General features: G+C 44.6%; 1 protein-coding gene and 1 long non-coding RNA gene across 17 annotated transcripts in view; one reads left to right on the top strand and one right to left on the bottom strand.

Moving 5' to 3' along the window:
• The window catches only part of IQSEC1 (IQ motif and Sec7 domain ArfGEF 1), a 463,906-nt gene extending 452,803 nt beyond the window's left edge, over positions 1-11,103 (bottom strand). For all 10 annotated transcript variants that reach the window (XM_042449774.1, XM_042449785.1, XM_042449787.1 and 7 more), the window contains exon 1: positions 10,050-11,103. In XM_042449774.1, coding sequence (XP_042305708.1) covers positions 10,050-10,390 — 341 coding nt within the window. In that variant the 5' untranslated portion in view covers positions 10,391-11,103. The remainder of the gene's footprint in view (positions 1-10,049) is intronic.
• The window catches only part of LOC121921555, a 20,065-nt gene continuing 13,158 nt past the window's right edge, over positions 9,268-16,174 (top strand). Inside the window, exons 1-2 of one of the 7 annotated variants that reach the window (XR_006101972.1) lie at positions 11,136-11,394; positions 11,513-12,757. This is a non-coding gene — a long non-coding RNA (uncharacterized LOC121921555). The other 6 variants (XR_006101975.1, XR_006101970.1, XR_006101973.1 and 3 more) reach the window with 6 other exon arrangements.

Raw genomic sequence — 16,174 nt, 5'->3', positions numbered from 1 at the left:
ATAATATGATGCAATTATACAATGTTGCTTAAAATAAAAGTATGATGTTTCATACAGTGACAGTAAAGTTCAGTCAGATAATCATTAAATTAGTTCTTTTAGCACTGCATGAATATAAGCTTTCTAAACTGCATCCTATGGTTAATTGTAAACTTATTCCAATATTTTTTCTTGACAGTATAAGTTCCAGCAGTGCTTTAGCAGGCCCATACCTGGTACCATTCTTCTCATTTTAATTCTGGCCAAACAGCTGTTAGTCCCAACTAGAGTACACCTATTGAATCAAGTGCTGAATAAGTAACTCAACACTTGTATAAAGTTCATTAACTTGCATTAGATTTAGACCTCTAACATTAAAAATAAGTAGCCTGGTTGATGAACCAGACTCTGCATGTTGCTAAAAATGAATTCAAAAATTTATTATTTTATTTTATTCATGTGCTGTCTTTCTCCTAGAATGGGACTCAAGGCAGCTTCCAAATAAAATCAGTTAAAATACCTTAATAAAATGTTAAGCACATTATTTATTTAAATGTATGCCTTGCATTTTTAACATCATTTATGCATTAATACCGTATATACTTGACTATAAGTTGACCTCATGTATAAGTCGAGGACAGGTTTGGGGGCCAAAATTATGAATTTTGATCTGACCCATGGATAAGTCGAGGGTAAAACTTAGTGGTGTGTAACAAAGCATCTAAAGAATGAAGCAAATGAAAGCAATGCCAAAGAACTTACAAAAATTCCAGCAAGCATCACTGTTTGTGATTGCACTAAAGGCTGAATAGATGAGAGAATAAAAGGGGGTCAGTGCTTCCAGGACAGATTGTGCTCTTGCCTTTCACCAAGAGATGGTTCCCTTTTTAATAGGAGTTAAAGTACAGGATTTACATTGACCTGTGGATAAGTCGAGCCAGGTTCTTGGAGTCAATTTTTTGACTAAAATTTCTTGACTTATACATGAGTATATACAGTAATTGACCTTTCTTCCAAACTGTCTTGTTTCATCTATTTGAATACCCATTTTAACTATGTTATTATTTGATGCATCTGTAATAATCCCGCATCATTTAAGAATGGAAGTAGCAAGAATTATTTACCCTTGAGTAAAAAAAACCTTGAGCTTTAATATCTTCAAATGCAATGCTCCACACAGGAAAAGAATGTACTAACTAGGTTTTGGTATATATAAAATTTAAGATATTTTATAGGCCAAGCTTAATGTTTTTCTGAGCATTTCTTTCAGATCTTGATTTTTATGGGTAATGGTGTTTATAAAGAAAATGGGTGTTTTGGTCACTGTGAGATTTGTGAGAATGGTTGATGAAAACTCACCTATAAAGCCTGGAATGGAATACACTGAGAGACAACTCGCCAAAACAAAAAACAAAAACAAATAGCTTCATTCTGAACTAGCAGTGTCTAAGCAGTTTACAACTATAAGCTAATTACCCCCAACAATCTCATTTTAGCAACCTCAGAAGGATGCAAGCCTGAGTCAAGCTTGAGTCCTTTCATTATTGAACTTGCAACCTAATGGTTTTGAGTGAGTGGCTGCAGTACAGGCATTTAACCACTATGCCACCAGAATCAAGTTTCAGAGAAGTAATCAGTTTCCAACAACATAGACAATAATTTAGCTCAACTAATTGTAAATGTGCATATTTCACTTGATTACTTTACACTTTATGACTGACAGCTAAACAAGTGAACTAATACTTTCAGTAACATAAGATTTAACACTGAATAGCATGATTGTATCAAGATCTATGACAGCTCATTCACACAAAACAACTATCAGATGTCATCAAGCCTTGTTTATCAAAAACATCTGCATAACTGAAAAAGGTAATGTGTGGAACATTCCCTAGAGACCAAGTTGCTTACTGTGGCTTGTAAAATCAACAACTGATGCAATAGCCTGTTGATTACAGAACCTCATATGACCAGGCAGTCTAAGTTGTCTTCATACTGTTTTCATGTTCACTAAAGAGACAACTCAGTCTATTTCAATAAACATAATCAGTAATGTGTCATCAGCTTTTTAAGTGTTCAATTCAATTCTGTCATTTAAACTAAACAAGTACTTCCAAGCATACTTAGAACCTCCTGCCAAGGAAAGAAAAAAACAAGATACTTGGCAAACCATCCGATATTTAGCTGGGAAATTATGAAATGCAGCTATCAACATTCTTAAACAGTCATAAAAATTTATCTGAAATTCTATTATTTCATAAATTGCTTTGTTGCCATTTGGAGGAAACAAGGCCCAGTGGTGAATTTCGAAGTATAGGCCCTCAGCAAGACAGTCTCTATAGCAACACCTCCATGGAGAGTCCAAAAGTGCATCTGGCTGTGTTGAATTTAAAAAAATTTCTACCAATTTTAATCATTACCAGAATCAAGTCTTTTCTAAAGGCCTCAAACACTTGTGAAACAATAAATAATTGGCAGGAAACTACATTCCCCGCTCCAGTTACTACAGGTGCATGGGGTGGGGGGGGGTGGGGATGGAGAAAGTGGCGGATAATATCCTAGTCCTAGCTCTTCAAAACATCCTGGAGATTCAACACTAGGAGTCCTACTTATATCTTCACATTTTCAACTTAAAGCAACTTTTGTTGACCTGAACATTTTATATAATCTCAGGAGACTAAAAGGCTTCCAATATTATTTTAGCCAACATTAGATTAGAGAATAAGATACATTTCTACAGTTCATTAATTTGGGAGCTGTAAATAACCTAGGTTTAGTATCTGCAGGACCTCAGATTAGGTAAACAAAGACCCTTTTAATTTGAGATGTTGCACATGCTTAACTTAGACTATCTACATGGAAAAAATTAAATCAAATCAAATCTGCAATATTGCTGAATTATTCTGATGTTGAAACAGCAGCCTGAATGTCTGGAAAAGGGAGACTTCTACTTTTAAAGTGTTTCTGTTTGGAAAGTACAGTACTGAACAGTATTATTTAGCATTATGTAGTAATACATTTTAAATATAAAGGGGTTATTCAGTATGGTCCAAAACACATTGCAGAAACAATCCAGTATGGGACTGTTTTGACTGCCCTGGGTCAATGCTTGGGAATTCTGGGAGCTCTAGTCTTGTGAGACATTTAGCCTTCTGTCAGAGAGCTCTGGTGCCACAATAAATTACAATTCCCAGGATTCCCTAGTACTGAGCCAGGACAGTTAAAGCAGTCTCCAACTGGATTATTTCTACAGTGTGTTTTCAACCTATATCTTGTTTTCTCTTAGATTTTCTGTTGCCTTGTAATAGGGAATCAGTATATATCAAACATCTTTCTAACAAATAGCTTTAAGTGACAGGATCATGCTTCTATGTTCTTCCCCAGCAATAAAGCCATGTGAGCTTCTTACTTGGAGGAAAGGGGACTCAGAAAGTGTGTGGTTACTTGCCTTATTTTACCCGAGAGATTGTGTTAAGAGAGAGAAAGCCCATGTCAAAGAGTAAATATGTAAGCTGTATGCCAATACATAAGCTCCAAAGATGCATTTGCTGAAATTCAAGCTGGTTTCACATACAGCACATCCATATTTAACATAATGACTATTAAGACTAGACAAAGTTCCAGGTCTGTTTTTCTCATACAAATGTTAGTTGTAATGCTGGTACTTGGTGAAACTTCGAAAGAAAAAACAAATGTGCATCTTGCTTATAGCTCATGAAGACAAACACACACTCAATTGAAGAAGATTCTTCTTAGCCAAGGTGATCAAGGACAAGAACACCCTGCTCAACCATTTATCATTTTCAAGTACAGGTTAAGAGACAAGTTGTCCAAATTAATTGCATGCCTGTTGTCCCCTGTTGGGTTTTCTATACTTTGCATTCTTGCTTCACTATCTCTTTCCTTTGTTTGCAAACCCGCTTGACTCCTTGCCAAAAACTGCTAACCTGAAACAGCCACGGCTATAGCAGAGACATATTGTTTTCCCATTAAAACCATCCTAAAATGGCATTTAAGATTTAACAAAACAGCAGACACAAACAAATCAAGAACAACACCAGTGGCGCTACAAGTATTCTTATCCATCTCTTTCTAATCAGAGTTCTCAATGGGGATTAGGAGAGACTATTCTAACTGGCATGAAAATTAAATGTCAAGAGAAAGTTGAATGGGTCTCACTGACTCCTGCTCTGGCCCTAGTACAACCAAAGGTCAGTCAAAAAGAAAATCACCATCTCATTACTGGTCCCAAGAACAGAATGAAAGGCTCTCTTCCTTATCTTGGAATTAAGAACACATTCTGCTGATATGCACATAGTTCTCTAGTGTGGCTTCCTGCAGAAAGAGAAAGATCAATTTTTCTGTGGGGGGGACTTGAGACAGAAATCCTCTTGCATCCATCACTCTTGAGGTTATGCATCCCATACTTTGCATGAAATAAGGATAAAAGGTGTACGTAACTCATGTACAATGAAATACTGCGCATTTTTTTTTCATAGTGAGATGATTATTAGCACAAGTGTGTTTGCTCTTTGTTTTTGTGAGTACTCCTTCCCCTCCTTCCCTAAAGACTTGGCTTCCCCACACACCTTCTGAGAAAAGAAAGCAGGGGCAGCAGTGATGCTCCAGCCTTCCAGGAAAGTTCCAGCAAAGCTCACAAAGCTTAAACAGGGTCCCATTTGTGAAAGCTCCTTTTTGCCGCTGCTTCTCCCTACCACCGTGTGTTCTATCTCCTCATTCCAATCAGTCAGTCTGTCCCAAAATGGGGCCACTCCAAGCCACAGAAACAATGCCCTGTCTTCAAGCCTCACAAGAGTTTCCCAACTGCAGCCGTCACTACTAGTGGCAGGAGCCCTGGTGGCACAGTGATTAAATGCCTATACCGCAATCACTCACTCAAATTACAATGGCTGTAAAATTTATAAACTTTTGCCTGAACTTTGCTGGAACAACTAGGTTGTTAGTTCAATACCAGCCATGCAACTCAAGGTCAACTCAGCCTGGAATCCTTCTGAGGTTACTAAAATGAGTACCTAGCTTGCTGGGAGCAATTACCTTCCACATTGTATACTGCTTAGGGAGTGCTTAAGTGATATGCAGTATAGAAATGTACTTGCTATTGGTATTGGTTGCTTTAGTGAAGATGAAGCTAAAGGAGTGAGCTCATACAGGGAGGCGAAGAACAGGAGACACCACCATATGAAGCAATTAGCAAGATGGCATGGTGGTTTTAAGGGGCCCTGAAAACAGGCATTTCATGCAACCCCCATCTCCATCATGATCCTAAAGGCCATTGGTCCCTCTTGCTTTTCATGTATTTTGAAGGTGAACATCACCCCCTTTTTCTCTCACCATCTCCTGGGATCCTTCCATCTCTCCCAGGGGGGTGGTACCACACACATTGAAAATCACAGCTATATAAGTAATTTAAAAGACTTGGGTGAACATAACATTTTTCATGTGATGCTGAAAAGATAATGGAGTGACGCTAAACCTTTTTGGGAAAGCTGTTCTATAACTGGACTGCCTCTGCTAAAAAGGCCCTCTCCCTAGTAGTTACTTGCCTCACTTTGTTTCCTTGTGGGGGGCTCCTGTACTAATGATCTAAATAGAGACCAGGTTCATGTGGTAACTTGATTCCAAATAGATAAGGGCTTTAAAGTCTACAGTCAGCACTTCAAATTGAACTCAGAAACAAACTTGCAGTCAGTGCAGTCGACAAATCACGGGTTTAACATGCTCAAATTGTCCAGTCCCAGCACCCCACAGTTTCTGAACCATTTTAAAGGCAGCCCCACACAGAATGCATTGTGTAAATCTAAATAGAAGGTTACCAGAATATGGGTAATTATGGACAAGTGGGCACTGAGTCTTGAGGATATTTGTCCCTCTTAATTACCTTGCAGGATCAAGAGGTATCCCAGGACTGTGAACCCTACCCCTAAGGATGGGGAGGGGAAATGTCCAGCCTTCTAGCTGTTACTAAGCTGCAAACCCAGTTGGTGAGGAATAATGGTAGTTGCAGTCGAACAACATGTGGAGGACCACAGGCTCCTTGCTGCCCTTTTACATGGCGAATGATTCCATCTGCTATTTAGGCCATGGATGTGCACATCACAATTACTGATTCTGCCAAATCATAAAGTTTTTGCAATGGTTGTAAAATCTATAAACCTTTGCAAGAAGCTGAGTAGGGATCATTTAAAAAAATAAATAAACACTTTCTCTGTGTTTGGAAAAGTCTTATGTCTATTTTTTTTTTTTTATGTAAGCTGTTAATACATACATTTTAAAGAACTGTTATGCTTTTAAATGAATTTGGGAACAGCATGAACTACGCTTAGGAGAGGATATGCTAATATAAACTAATGAGGAATTTTTAAAATAATAATAATAATAATAATAATAATAAAACAGAGGGTTGCTGTATCCATCAACAACAATTTGTACACCTAGCCACATCACAGCATGATGCTTCCCTCTATGATCAACTCCCATTTGGATTACTCCCCCCAAAACTGGTCTTCAGCAGTTCATGGTTACATAATTCCATTACATAATAACAACAGGGAAGAGTTGGTACCCAAATTTGTTTCTTCATTTCTTCCCTCCCTAGCTCCTGTTGCATCTCTGAATGCTAAAATGTGCCATGTGTTTCAGTGGGCATGCTTGCTTGTCTGAATGCATTGCCAGAAAGGAGAAGGGATGCTTTAATGAACAGTAAACTATGGCATGTACACTAATTCCAACATTACTGTTAGAGCGGAGGGGGGAAATACTCTGAATAACCAAACATATGGACAGAGATAGTCCCCAAAGAATAACAAAACCACATTGGGAACTTTCTGCCTAAGTTAATATGATCCTAATTAATTTAAATAAAACTAGTTAACTAGGAAGACAACTTGGAAGTCTAAGTGTGAAGTTTATGGCAAAATACACAGGCAAAAGCAGCCAAGGTTTCTTTTATTACAGTTACTGGTGGTGGGAGGGGAGAGGTGTTGCAGTGGCTCTTGTTGTCATTATATACACTAGACTAGAAAAGTTATGTTATGTACAAAACACTAGCAGATGGATGCATTAATTTCAGCAGGTTGCCTCATGCAGAGACAGGAAAGGGCAGCTCCTAGCAATTTATGATAGCTCAACAAGGATGGCTTGCTGACAGTTAGAAGGAGAGCTGGCATTTCTTGCCTAAATCTTTATATCTTCTAATCATGCGCTCAGAGCATCAAAGAGCCCTCGCCAGCTACATCCCACCCCCACCGAGCTCAGCTTCTACGTGTTGGACAGGACTGCAGAAGCCTGGTAAATCTGAACTTTCCCAACGAGCCCTTCAGACTATACCTCAGAGCGATTATAACTATTCCATAAATATCCCAGATTAATTCTGATCCCAACATCAAATCCACTTAGTGACTTAAAAAGACTGAGTCGTCAAGGCTGTGGCTGATAGACTGCTCCCTCAAACAGTCAAGAGAAACACCTTTTCAAAACATGTCAAACTATTTGTGTTATGTCAAGTATGTCACTTGGAAAGACAATGCCTGGAGTGTAAAGGAGGGCTGTTTCAGCAGACATCCAGGATCAGCTCTCAGACTTTGTTCACAGAATTCTTGTCTACAACCAGGCGTTTAAAAAATGGGTTACTGAAGCCAGGCCACTTGTTATGAAAGCAGGAGATGTGCTTCCTGAACAGCAGCATATGCCCTATAAACCACCCTTTTACAAGCTCATTTATTTCAAAGGATTTATCCTCAATACGTTTTTTCAAGTCAAGTTGAATATTTCTAGCCCCCATTTTTTCAAAGCTAGTGGCCACACACTTTCTCCCAAGTCACACTTTCTTGAACAGATAGCGTCAGACAAAGCACCACCATGGGAAAAGAAAGAAAGAAAAGCAGCATTTTGATGGAACAGACACAAGATGGAAAATGAAGTCACTTGAACATGTTTCTGCAGTGTGCGGACTGAGGAAACAGCATGTCAAGCACAGAGTTGTCATTCTTGGATGCCACACTGAGTAATGAATGACAGCAAGTATAAAAACATGGTTCTCTGTAATCCACAATGAGGTAAGCTCCCTGGCTGAAAAACAGCTTTGCATATAATCAGTTGATGATGCCCCTTTCGAAGCAATGCTTGAAAGCTTCCCCTTTAAAAGCAGACACCAAAGGATGGACTCTACAAGTGAGATATATGGTACTTGTAGCAACACATCTGCACACCTCAGTTTTATCCCAAACTTTGCCTGCTGCAAGAATGAAGCTCTAGCTCCCAGCGCCAGCCACGGAGTCCAGTTCCAGACCTTTGCATTCACTTGTAATTAAATGGGGGGGGGGCTGAAGAAGATACTATAGCAGGTGAAAAACAAACAAACTGAAGCTAAAGAATGGCTTCTCATCCCCTATAAGCAGGCAGCAACTATCCCTGCTACTGGGATACAAAATATAAACGGGAAAAACTGCCCTTAAGGAAGTCCATGCTAGGGGCACATAAACAGAATGGCAAGCAATCCTTTCACTTTCCTTTGCAGATACTAACGGAACACACAAGGGCAACTGTTCCTATACTGTGTGTTGATACAAATGAACACCTTCATCAACTCCACCCATGTTTGCCCACACATGTCCATATCCTACTGAGTGCACAGGCTGAAGAAAAATGAGATTTTAACTGGCGAGCGGGGTTTTCAGTGATGCTATCCGTGGGTTAAATACTTCGTGGTTAGTACCCTTAGAGCTGTCATCCTATTAATTGTAAAGACAATAGAGGAAACTCCTGCAGCTGTAGATGAGAGACCCAAACCTTCCTCGCTATGCTGCACTAAATAAGCTGCTGGGTATAAAGTCTCCATAACTTTTACTCTGCAGTCACCAGAGCCAAGAGGTAGCCCCCCAAACCTTCCAAGCGGTGAGCTTCAGTTGAGAAACATCCCTGCCCGAGAGAGAGGGAGCTGTAGCCCTTTAACGACGCCCGAATCGGCCTTCCTTTAAGCAGTAATGCAGTTAAGCAGCTCCCCATTCCGAGTAAGCGGCCCAGGGTTAATTAACCAGTGAAGCCCGCGGGAAATCGCGCCATCCGGGATGGAGAGCAAAGAGGCTCCTGGAGCTCCACAAGTTTACCTTTGGCCCCAGTGGCCCCTGATGCCGCCTTGGCCTTGGCAGCAGAGGGGCCCAGCAAGCTGCCCTCCCCCAGCCCCAAAGGGGCCACCTCTGCAGCTGAGCCCTTCTTCACCAAACACTCCCTTCTCCTTCTTAGAAGAAGAGAGCCTCCCCGGGGGACCAAAAGGGAAAGGAGAGGACAACCGGGAGCTGGTTATTCGAAGGCTTCAGCCGCAAGCCAGGTCTCCTCCCGCAGCTAGAAGTAGCTGTTCCGGGGCCCAAAGAGAAGCAGCGCCGGCCCTTTCCCTCCTTGCTTCCCCAGTGCCACCATCCTCGGTCCGAAGGAGAGCCAGCGAAAAAGCAGCCTTGGATGTAGCTAACCCCAGAGAGAGGGACTTCGTTTGGCTAACCCCAGGGAATCCGGGAGTTGGAAGGGATCCCAAGGGTCATCCAGTCCAACCCCATTCTGCAGAGTCAAAGCGCCCCTGAGAGAGGGCCATCCAGCCTCTGTTTAAGGCTCCCCGACTCTCCGAGGCCGGGATTTGGGATGGCTAACCCTAGAGGTAAGGATTTGGTTGGACTCGCCCCAGGAGTAGAGACTGGATAGCTAACCCAGAGGCAGAGAATCACCCCAGAATCCTAGAGTTGGAAGAGACTCCAGAGGCCATCCAGTCCAGCCCCATTCTGCCATGCAGGAATACACAGTCAAAGCACCCCTGAGAGAGGGCCGGCCAGCCTCTCTTTAAAGCCCTCCAAAGGACTCTTCGAGGTAAGGAGGTGATTTAGTTCGCTCCAGAGGCAGGGACTGGCTTTGGCTGGTCCCACAGCTGCACCTTGCGGGCCGAGAGAGTGCCCCAAACCCAACCCAAGAGCTCGGGAGCCTTTCCGCCTGGACCAGCCCAGACCCCTGGCCTGTTTCCAGAGGGATGCGCCGGGGCTGGGGAGCATCCCCCGAAGAAGCCTTACCTGTCCTCCTTGGCCTGGTCCTGGCTGTCCCCCGGGGCCGGAGGCGTCGGTGGCGGGAGGGCGGGCGCCGCGGGACCGGCCTGGGGCGGCTGGGGCTGACGGCGGAGGAGGAGGCTGCAGGCGGCCAGGTGCCGGCGGTGCATGTCGTGGAGGCGGGCGTTGTCGCGGTGCAGCTGGGCCACTTGCTGCTCGAGCTCGTCGATGCGGAGCCTCTGCTTCTCCAGCAGCTCCTGCTGGGTCTCGATGATCTTGTTGAGCTCCTGGAGGTACTCCGCCGCCGCCTTGCTCGGGTTCTCCGCGGCCGAGGAGGAGGAGGAGGCAGGGGCGGCGGGGGGCTCCATGGCCGGGCCAGGCTGCAGGGCCAGCGAGGGGGCCACCTCCGCCGCCGCCGGACGCCGGGCCCCCGCGGGGCAGGAGGAGGGCAAGCCCAGCAGCAGACGGAGAGGGAGGAGGAGGAGGAGGAGGAGGAGGGCGAGGCAGAGCAGCCCCAGCGCCAGCCTCCCCAGCCCTCCGGCCCTAGGAAGCAGTCCACTCCTGGGCCAGGGAGAGCCCAGCCATGGAGCCCCTCTTCTCCTGCCAAGTCCCCCTTCGCCCTTTGCACCCCGTCCTGCTCCCAAAGCAGCTCTTCCTTTGGCCTCCCTTTCCTGGTCCTCCTCCTCTTCCTCCGGACCGGAGCCCCTCTTCCTTCCTTCCTTCTCTTGCCTGCTGCGCGGGAGTTTGGAAAGTGCTCCTTGCCCGGCCTCTCCGGTGGAGAAGGAGGCTGCGTGGCCCCAGGAAGGAGGAGGAGGAGGGCCCGCTCCCGCCACGCTTCCCCCGCCGAGGCGGCTGCTGCTGCTGCTGCCGCCGCCGCTCTCCCCCTGAAGAGCCCTTTCCCCTGACCGCCGGCGGAGTCAGTCCCAGCAGCAGCAGCAGCAGCCGAAGCCGAGAGCGCTTCCCTCCAAAGGCAAGGCCAGGCGGGGGCGCGCGCACGCAGGCGTAGACACTCTCCGAGAGCCAGTGGAGACAGCGTCCCTCTCTCCCCGGCAGCAGCACAGCTGAGGAGGAGGAGGAGGAGGAGGAGGCCCGAGTGCTCCTCAGCTGCTCCTCTCTGGGCGGGACAGGGAAGGGGTCCTCCTGGGTGTGAGGAGCCCCGAGGGGAGCCTTTTTTCCTCTTCACCCCACAAGCAGCCGGAGAAGGCCCTTCCCCCTCTCAGCGTGGGGAGAAAGTGTGGGGGAGACTTCTGGCTGCTGCTTGTGCCCCCTGCCATGGCCCCACACTGGGCTTGACCCCCTCCCTCCCTCCCTCCCTCCCTCCCTGAGTCGCAGCCCCCCAGAAACTGGACCGGAGGCAGGCAACCCAGAACAGGTAAGAGAGCCTTCCCGCCAGGCACACCACGGCTGTGGGGAGTTTGGGAGACTCCAGCCATGGGGGCTCCCTCCTCCTGCTTCTCAGGAAGGCTCTCTCTCTCTCTCTCTAATATTAGCGCCGAAGCAGTCGTCCCTCGGTATCCACGGATTCTTTCCCGCCGAGTCAAGCCTCCGCGGCTTCAAAATGTTCCGAGAAAGATATAGAAATGCTCATAAGCGAGCCTTGGCTTTGCCCTTTTTCCCCAAGGGACCCCCTTGCCCTCTGCCAGTGTATTGAATGGACTTCAGCATCCACGGAGTTTGGTCTCCAAAGGGGCCTCCAGGGACCGGACCGCGATGGATGCCAAGGGCCCACCGCGCTCCTCCGCCTCCTCCTCCTCCTCCTCGGCTTCATAAAATATTGAGTTTTTAAGGGAGGGGGACCCAGTGCGCTTCTTGCAAAGCCTGACTCCGAGGCTTCATCCACACTGGAGAAATAACCCGGTTTGGCACCGCTTGAACTCTTTTCTGGCTCAAGGCTATGGAATTCTGGGAGTTGGAGTTTGCTGTGGCACCAGAACGGATGTTCTCTCTACCTTTTATCATCCTTGGCTGCATCTACACTGCAGAGTCAGTGTGGTTTGACACTGCTTGAACTCAAAGGACCAAAGTTTGGGAATCAGGACATCTGCTTCTTCCTTCTGCTTCACTAGCACTCGAAAGGAGACTTAAAGGAAAAGGATTGTGTTTGACTTAGACAATTTTGCTATACCCTTATTGTTTATTTCCAAAGACAAACCATAGATTTCTTAAAGCATTCTGTAAATAGAGCTGAGATGCATGTTCTGATCATCTGCTGTGAACATCTGCTCTGTTTACATTAGGATTTGATGACTTGTCCTACAAGATCTGTGTAGTCTCCAGCTTAATAAGGCAGATCAAGAGAATAAATCTGTGTGATCAGAAATGCCCTAAAACACTAGATGGGTAAATATCAAAATCTGTCACCTCTTGGTTTTGCCCAGAGCTGCTCTTTGTCTATGAGCCTCCAAACAGAGCTTCAGGTTCAGACAGTTGTATGAACCCACTGAAGACATTAGTCCTTAGACTTAGCTCAGTAAGAGGAGAGGGCTCCTATTCACATCCTCTAGCCCACTGTGTGATGTCTTTTAGGTATACCAAGACATGTTTACTCTCCCTGAGAGGCCGGATATGCCCTTCCTTGCACAGTCCTCCTTGCAACCCTCCAGAGATAAAGAGTGAACTTTCCAGATGTTCTTTTCACTCTCTCCAAATTGTCTAAGGTGACCCTTCTGAGTCATTGAGACGGATTGGGGCTTCCGAGCAGACAGCTCCAGGTGCTGCCAATCAAAAGGAACTGGGTAGCTATTTCATTATTTTGTCTCTGCTGCCATTATGCTACCCAGCCCTGATTTATTTTTCCTAATAAGATAAAAGACAGGAGTAGTAGCAGGAAATCATGGGAGGATTAGAAACTGAAATATGGCCTGTCTTCTCTGAATCCCTTGTGAAATTCCGTGGCCAGGGTGGGCAAATTGCAGAATAGAAGCCATCTCTGGAAGCATAGATGTTACATAGGTCAGACTATGAATATATGTTTTCTTTTATTTATTTATTTTTGACATTGATCCTTTATCCTGTTTTTAATAATCCTGTCCATTTTAGCATAATCTGAATTCTGTTATTGGTTAAGTTCTTGCCCAGCAATAGGACTCACCCTCACTCACTAGCCTTTTGCCCAATTTTCAAATTAATGAGAGATAACTGGGAATAACATAATTGGATCTGGATGCTAACCAGTGGATATGTCAAGCACAATTTCCTTACTGACAGGAATTCCTAACTTTTAAGTACTTTTGTTTTAGAATTGGAATATGTTGAAGTGATGATGAAATGTTGCTGTTGTTGTTGTATGTGCCTTCAAATCATTTCTGATTTATGGCAATCCTAAGGGGTTTTCTTGGAAAGATTTGTTCAGAGGAGGTTTGCTATTGCCTTCGTCTGAGGCTGAGAGCATGCGACTTGCCCCTAGCGTAAGTAACATGCAAAGTGTTCTCTAGATGGCCTTCCTAGAGAAAGGATGTTTTAACATGTTGGACTGCAACTAGCATTAATCACCACTGGCTATATTGTCTGGGGCAGTTATGACTTGTTAAACAATATCTAGGGGACTGCATACTTTTCATTACAGTGCACCCGTGTTATATATGTGTGTGCTATATGCGGACTTGAGCATATGCACTCAAGCCGTGGGGAGCACGCGAGGCGCAAGGGGCGGTGCATCCCATTTGAATGAATGGGGTGCGCGTGCCGCCACACCACCGCACGCACGAGCCCCATTCAAGCATAGGCAAAATTCGCCTTACGTGGGGGGAGGGGATCCAGAACGGATCTCCCGCGTAAGGCGAGACTCAACTGCACTGTTCTAGAGAGGAAAGTGGTGGTATCAGGTTTGTGACGGTAGGTGTTACCTGCTTGAAACAATTTCCACATAGGCCCCATTCACACTAGCATTTTTGTGATGAGTAGATCCAGGGAGATTTGATGATGCAATATCGAATCAAAGTTCCCACCCCGATCGAATCTCTCTATGGCAATTTAACCCTGATGAAGTTCACATTACCATTTGTATTGATTTAAAATGGAGCTGCCATTTTGCTTATTCTCAAGGGCTTTTTTTTAAAATAATAATAATAATAATAATAATAAATAAAACTTTAATTTATATCCCATTTTTTGTTACCACAATCAAAGCGGTGTACAACCTTTAAAAAATACAATATATACAATCCCCTCCCCTTAAAAAAGATTAAACAATTCTATCCATTAACATTACAAACAATAAAATCTAAATACAATAATACAATAATAAAATAACGGTTATATATGTCTGGGGGGGGAGCGTTACATGGCCGGGTTCTATTCCGGGAAGGCCTGCCGGAAGAGATCCGTCTTGACAGCTTTCTTGAAGCTCTCTAGGTTAGCAATTTGATAGATCTCGTCTGACAGAGCATTCCATAAAGTGGGAGCGATCGCAGAAAAAGTCCTCTGGAAGGTTGCCATCAATCTGGTCTTTGTGGACTGCAACAAATTCCTCCCAGAGGATCTGAGGATATGGGGCGGGTTATACGGAAGGAATCGATCCCTTAAGTAGGTTGGGCCCAAGCCATGGAGGGCTTTAAAGGTAATGACCAACACCTTGCACTGTGCCCATAAATGAATAGGCAGCCAGTGAAGTGATTTCAATATAGGTGTAATATGGTCACTCCTAGTTGTTTCTATAATCAATCTGGCTGCCATATTCTGTACCAGTTGAAGTTTCTGGACTAGGCACAAGGTTAGCCCCATGTAGAGCGCATTGCAAAAATCATTTTTTACACTGTCAATCAAATGATGCACATCTACGTCACACTGTTTGGCTAGTGGATGATCTCCACCTGAGTATCAACAGGGGAAGTGTGATCCTGTTGGTACTTTTGGACCTCTCAGTGGTGGGAGTTGGGGATTGGAGGCACTGCACTGCAGTGGTTCCGGTCCTATCTTTCAGGCGGATTCCAGATGGTGATGCTTGGGGACAGTTGCTCCTCCAAAAGGGAGCTAAAATATGGCATCCTTCAAGGCGCCATACGGTCCCCTATACTATTTAACATCTACATGAATCTTCTGGGAGAGATCATCTAGAGGCATGGGGCAGGGTGCTGTTAGTACGCTAATGACACCCAGATATCTCTCTCCATGCCTCGAACTACAGCATTAGCTAAGGATGGCATCTCTCCTCTGAATGAATGCTTTAGGGAGGCAATGGACTGGATGAGAAAAAACAGACTGAAACTGAATCCAGATAAGACAGACGTACATGTTGTTGGAGCCCCTAACCCAGGTATGAAGGTTTATCAACCAGTCCTGGACGGAGTCACACTTCCCCTAAAGGACTGTGTTCGCAGCTTGGGGGTGCTCCTGAATCCATTGCTTCAGATGTCAGGTCTGATAGATGTGATTACCAGGATACGCCAGCTGCACCCCTTCCTGGAGTCTGGGGACCTAAAAACTATGGTACACGCGCTAGTAACCTCATGACTTGATTTCTGCAATGCACTCTAAAAGGGCTACCCTTATGCCTAACTTGGAAACTTCAACTAGTTCAAAATATGGCAACCAGATTGGTCACCGGGAGATCTAGGGGTGATCATATAACACCGATTTTAAAGTTCCTTCACTGGCTGCCTATTAGTTTCCGAGCACAGTACAATGTGTTGGTTATGACCTTTAAAGCCCTTCATGGCTTGGGCCCAGTTTATCTACGGGATCGCCTTCTTCCATACAATCTGCCCCACGTACTTAGGTCCTCTGGGAAAAATCTACTGCAGTCAGCAAAATCTAAACTGGCTGCAGTTACCCAGAGGACCTTCTCCTCTGCCGTTCCCAAGCTGCCAGAGGAGACCCACTATATCACTAATCTTGACAGCTTTAACTGTCCCTTCTGACAGGCCTTCCTAGATTAGCATTTTAGTCATCTCCCACTGACTACCCTGTCTTGTCCGTTTTAATAATCTTAACTGTATTGTTTTATTGTTATTGTTTTGATTTATTGGTTATGATGGGTGGATGGGTTTATGGGGTATTGTATTTTATTGTATTTTAATGCCTTTTAATACTGTTGTAAGCTGCCTCAATCTCATTGGTGAGCTGGGGTATAAATTATTATTATTATTATTATTATTATTATTATTATTATTATTATTATTATTATTATTATTATTATTATTATTATTATTATT

Source organism: Sceloporus undulatus, chromosome 2 (assembly GCF_019175285.1).
Source record: "Sceloporus undulatus isolate JIND9_A2432 ecotype Alabama chromosome 2, SceUnd_v1.1, whole genome shotgun sequence".
In the NCBI taxonomy this organism is placed as follows: Eukaryota; Metazoa; Chordata; class Lepidosauria; order Squamata; family Phrynosomatidae; genus Sceloporus; species Sceloporus undulatus.
Note: the sequence above shows the minus strand (reverse complement) of the source record. Positions and strands in the feature narration are given on the sequence as shown.